The sequence below is a fragment of the Syngnathoides biaculeatus genome, chromosome 14, assembly GCF_019802595.1.
Source record: "Syngnathoides biaculeatus isolate LvHL_M chromosome 14, ASM1980259v1, whole genome shotgun sequence".
Taxonomy (NCBI): domain Eukaryota; kingdom Metazoa; phylum Chordata; class Actinopteri; order Syngnathiformes; family Syngnathidae; genus Syngnathoides; species Syngnathoides biaculeatus.
The window spans coordinates 16,150,915-16,156,914 of NC_084653.1; the positions used below are offsets into that span (position 1 = coordinate 16,150,915).

General features: G+C 36.6%; 1 protein-coding gene across 3 annotated transcripts in view; it reads left to right on the plus strand.

Annotated features, from left to right (window-relative positions):
- The window catches only part of pcbp3 (poly(rC) binding protein 3), a 47,666-nt gene extending 42,278 nt beyond the window's left edge, over positions 1-5,388 (plus strand). For all 3 annotated transcript variants that reach the window (XM_061841877.1, XM_061841878.1, XM_061841875.1), the window contains exons 14-15: positions 550-719; positions 1,660-5,388. In XM_061841877.1, the coding sequence (XP_061697861.1) occupies positions 550-719; positions 1,660-1,714 (225 nt within the window). In that variant the 3' untranslated portion in view covers positions 1,715-5,388. The remainder of the gene's footprint in view (positions 1-549; positions 720-1,659) is intronic.
- Positions 5,389-6,000: the final 612 nt, after the last annotated feature.

A 6,000-nucleotide genomic window follows, 5' to 3' on the forward strand; every position in this document is an offset into this window, starting at 1 on the left:
GATTTACAACTTTAAGAACATTTACAGTAAACGGCCCTGTTAGTGGTTCGCAAGTTATAAATGTACATATTTGTGTTTGTGGAATCTATTGATAATTGGCTGGAACATTTACCTACTTGTGGATTTTTGTGCTCTCTCTGTCATGCTCGAAGATAACACAAGATGGTGACAAAGCACTGTCTAATGGAAAAGTAGTAATTGTTATCAAGGAAGTATTTTTGAAGTGGTTAAATAAAGTGGTCAAATGAGAGACTTAAATCTTTGTATGTTGGGAAGGAGCTCACGTTAGCCCGAGTTATGAGTGAAGATCATCTTCACACTAAGTGCATGTACAAGTCCACTTAAAGGGCTTTTTTGTATTTTTTTTTTTATCAAATGATCTGTAAGCCATTTGTAACGTATTCACATTATTTGTGTTTAGAATATGAATATAGGCATCCATAAAAATAGGGTCGTCAACTACTTGGAGTTGTACTGTAACTTCATTTGGCCACTTTCCTTGAATAATTAAACTCTGGTGACAGTCTAACCTGCCTGCTGTAATTCCAGCTCATAGGCTGCATCATTGGACGTCAAGGAACGAAAATCAACGAGATCCGACAAATGTCAGGGGCCCAGATCAAAATTGCAAACGCCATCGAAGGCTCGTCCGAGCGTCAGATCACCATCACCGGGACTCCCGCTAACATCAGCCTCGCCCAGTATCTCATCAATGCAAGGTAACCACTCGAAAACTCGATTATATTGGCTAATTTGGAAAGTAATGCAAAATTGCAAGACTAGAGTGTCCGAAGTATGGCTTGGGGAGGGGCTCTTTTAGCCGACTGCTCGTCGCATACCCAAATAATAAAATTAAAAATGATCCACATCAAAAGGTTTTAGCCAAGAACATTTAAAATATTGCGAGACGCCACACTATCCAGCACATTTATATTTATTTATATAACATCACACTGTTTGTCAGAGGATATTTTTAAAGTTAAAATTGTTACCGCATGTTTGTATTATCAGATATCACACTTCCAATATAAAATAGTTTTTTAATATAATAAAATTTAATGAAACTGTGTCTCTTATTTGTTTAGGATTGTAACAATTTGAATGTACTGATAGACATTGCATGTTCGTTAAAATGTGTTTTAAATTAAAACAAAGAAAATATTGTGTTTTTTTTTAACTTTGTAAATTGAATGTTGAAAGGTGCCATGTGTTTTTTTTATTTTTTATTTTTCTTATATCATAGTCATAGTAAAACTGTTTTGCCTTTTCACCAGTACCACCAAACTATAATTTAATTTGTATTTTTTTTACTTTTTTCTTCTGTTTAATTGCTTAACATGTGTTGACTTACAAAGGTAAATCAAATAATAAGCTAAGGAGAGTTAACCAGCTTTTGCTTCCCTTAAAAAAATACTGCAATGGTTTCTGAATTGGCAGCTGGGATAGGCTCCAGCACTCCCCCAACCCTTGTGAGGATAAGCGGCAAAGAAAATGGATGGATGAATGGATGGATGGATGGTTTCTGAATTACTTTTCCTCTTGTATTTTACAGTTTGTATGGACTATTCTTGTAAAGCTCCTCATTTGATTAGAAAGCTGCAATAAAACAGTTATTATCATCATCATCATTATTATTGTTTCCTATAACTCCAACGGCAGGTTCCGGGACGTGGCCGCCATGTGGAACGACCCCTCGTCAATGACTACATCCTGAAGTGGCCTTCCGAAAATCGGCTGTGATTTCACTTACATCCAACCACCCGCCCCAATCCTACGACAAATATTACCCCAACTATTACAAGTATTACCCCACGAAATTAGATTTACTTATATTTCCATTTGTTATATGAAGCCTGTAAGGCGCCTTTATTTGTATTTATTGCTGTTATTAGGACGAAAGTGGACCACATCTTTATTTTGTGAAACATTTGTTTTTATTTACTCATGTAAATCACCCTCTGCTGAGAAACTAAAGTAAATTAATTTGGTACCTGTTTGGAAAATTCAAATGGATTTTTGGTGTTTTATTTTAAATCCGTGAACTACTGCTGTGACCTGTGAGTTTCTTCATCAACACTGAAAACGTTTCATCATTAAAATTCAGTTTAAGAGCATTCAGTCAAAACAAATTAGAGATTGAAAGCAAAAACAAAACAAACTATGAATTGCTAAAATTGATTATAAATTGTGTAGCTAATAGTTATATAGTTAAGTAAACCTATTGTGTCTCAGGAACAACAACAATGACCCAGAGCATGTCTAATTATTATTATAATATTCAAAGTTTAGCATAAATCAGCAGACAGTATTTACATATTTTTACTAATGTTTCCATTTGTATTTTTTGCCACACTTTGTTAAATTAAAGAATTAAAAAAAAGAGCAAAAGGGGGTTGTGTGGAGAAAAAAAACAGGCACATAATGAGCTGCTGTGGTATAACCTCTCCTCCAATACACATATTCTTTCACACCTCGTGTTTATTTTTGTTTTTCATTTGTGCTGTTCCAAAGTCACTGGAATGTTCACCCTCTAATTTCTATCCATCTTGTCTGTGTGCAGCACATGGCACACCTTGAGATAATGTTACTATACCATGTTAATTGCCTACCCTGTATTAGATCGTCTTGATATTTAAGTGATATCGACATTTGCTGTAAATACAGTATGAGATTGTTTACCCCTATGTACAATCACCTTTATTTGGTCCTTAAAACGTCTTGTTTTGTAATTCACTTTCAGTATACTTTTCGTTATAACCACCTTATTTGTCACCTACATTTTAAAGGTTTTATTCTGACTTATATGTCCTGGATTTGCAATTTTTTTCAGATAAGCTGTTATTTTACTGTATGATACTGTATTGACTGTTATTTACTGTATAGAATATAATCAGAAGAAGAAAACAAAGCATAGGGATTAAAATGGGTCAGGAGGGTTAAATGATACCTGGCATTTGCTGTCATGCGGTGAAAACAGAAATCTAAATGCATGCCAACAAAAGCCAATTTGTTCACCCAATAACACAAAACACTGAGTCATGTTAGTAATGTTGAAATATGCGTATAGGAGAAAATACAGATAAGGGCTGGTGTATGTGAAGTAGAACATTTAAAGAATTCGATTTGGTGTCAAATGTCAAGCTGGTTGGAAGCAAGCAACAGTCATCTGTGGTTTTATATATTTTCTTAGGTTGATACTTGACAGCCAGAAACACGTTTAGCACAGGTGCCACACAGTTCTGAGGTCCCGAGTTCAAATCTTGCCCCGCCTGTGTGGCGTTTGCATGTTCTCCCCGGGTTTTCGCCGCATAAGCGGGTTTCCTCCCACATTCCAAAAACGTCCGCGGTAGGTTGATTGAAAACTTGAAATTTCCCCTTAAGTGTTGTTGTTTGTTTGTACTGTATGTGCTCTGCGATATGATGGCGACCAGTCCAGGGTGTGCCCCATCTCTTGCCCAGCATTGTCCGGGTTATGCTCCAACAGGCTCGTGACCTGCGTGAGGATTTTTTTTGGGGCAGACATTGATGTACAGTATTAACGTCACCGATTGAAGAGATCTATCCGATTTGGCCATTTAGTTGCAGTTGCATCAGCTGACATTTGATGATAATCAAATTTGTGTCATACACATTTTGGAGGCAGCCTGATTCCAAGCCGAAGATCCCTGGCATTTTTTTCTGTGACGCGTATCACAACTGTGCTACTTGAGAGACAAACGGAAAAAGAATATGAATCGTGTAGTTTGTACCATGCAATGTAAATCCAGTGTTACATGCCAAGAGATTATACTGCATTGTTGCAGTGATGTAAAGGCTCGTGGCGTTGTCACTGCACTTTTGCCTCAGGTAATTTGTAGGTAATTTGTCGTATTTGCACCTCAAACCCATAGAGGGCACTGTGCAGCATGTCAGGATGTTCCTATTGTAAATTCCTCCTTTCTTTTTAAAATACTCTGTGCATTAAGGATGGGATTCTGTAATCAGCAGTGAAATTAAGCTAAAATCACAAAGGAAGCGACTGTGTTTCTACAACCATGATGCAATTAAATGTAGCAGCACATGTCTCTCACAAACAAGTGGTGTGACAGAATCTGATGTCTGGGTGATTTTCGTTGACTGGCAGGGCGAATGGGGAAGGTGCTGAAGCATCACTTTGGTACCCTTTGTCCCTTTTTCGATCCACTGCAATCAGGTCAAGATCTCTGGTGACACGTACAACAGAAAAGAAGGGCAATATAGTTCAATGGAAAGCTTTCACTACGTTAACAGCCATAAATTGGACCGTTACAATGTTTTGTAAGGGTCGACTTTCAAAGTTCAAGTGGATATGTGGAATGCACCGAGGTACGTTGTACATTTTAGGACATCGAGGCCAGGTTTCAGATGTCACACTCTCAAGTTTAGTACCCTACAGCAGCATGTATAAGCTTAAAAGTGACAAGGTGCCATAAATGTCTCTGTTCATGAAAAATTGCACCACAAACCTGTCATCAAACAACACGGCCTGAGACAAAGCTTCATTTGAGGAACAGTCTCAATAATTAAATATGTTAGATTTCCAGTTGGAGGGCAGACCGGTTGTGATGCAATGATATCATTGATTGTGGCAGACATGCCTGAGGATGGGAGCAAAGAGTCTGGGACAAGGAAGAATAGGAGGAATCTGGGTGCAAAGTACACGCAAGCATGGAACAGATGCCAGAAAATGGAATTGCCAGTTGTGAGTGGGGAATAACTTGGAAATAGTAGCGACTGATTGATCAGAACATATCGGCACAATACAAAGTATTAGGCTTCTGAAGGGACTGGATTCAACAAATTGAACACAAAAATGTTATTGAACAATTTTGTGGACTCCAAAACCAGTTTAAGAGCAGGCAGCTACTAATGATTAATGATTACTCAACAAATTTGTTACTTTTGTGACCGACGATTGCACATTTTTGGGTAAATCTTACCTTGACTTCACTTTTAGTAAGCCTTAACCTTAACTCGCAATTCCATAAAGATTCAAAATTTATTATTAACACCGGGTGATTGTAAAGCTGATGTCTGTTACCAGTTGCTTTGCAGATGTGCTTTTGAAATCTGTTCCCCCCCCACCCCATCTTACAACTCCGGATGACCCAAAATGTGCATCATACACGTCTTGAGACTTAAGTCAATTTGACTAATTTGCAAAGATGTGCATTGCCTTTGCTCACCCTTTCATGTAAGTCCAACATCTTCTGCACAACTGCTGCTCTTGTCATATCTATTAAATAGGAGCAGGAAAACGTCTCGGTTGTTTGAGAAATGTCGTACGATCATGTTTTTTTTTTTAAACATCTCTGTGGATGTCTATTTATTGAGGTTGATGGATTGTTTTGTAAAGAGAAAATAAAATCGGAGTCCTTTTTTTTCCTTGACTTTGCCCTTTCCTTTCATATTCTTCTAGTTAGACAAATAAATAAATAAATAAATAAATAAATAAATAAATAGAAGGGATTAAAAGGTTGCCTTCTAAATCATGAGTAATGCTTAAAGTTACTATCCTACACAATGAATACTTTTGTACGGATGGCAATGTTCCTGAAATTATTACAGAAAAAATGAGTGAATATATATATATATAAATTTATATATATATATATATGCCACCAAGGCCAGTAGTTGTCTGTGGTACTGGTCATAATACATAACCAAACTAGTTGGTTAATACTGGACTTGACTTTTAGAATTTAATGAAAGTAATGTTTACACCTGTGATCAGAAGTTAAAAATTTCAACTACTTTTTGTTCTATACTTAAATACAAATACTTTTGTAGACACTTTTTGAGGATCTGTTCTTTACTTATGTACATTTCTGAGAATTTTTTTATTCATGCTCCCTACTTTTGAAACAGGATACTTGCTCCTTCTTGTTGAAATTTCATGTATTTTTTTTACAACTTTTGCAAATGACATCTCGATATAAAAAGGATGTAAATAGAGATTCAAAGTCAACCGTGAATGAGATT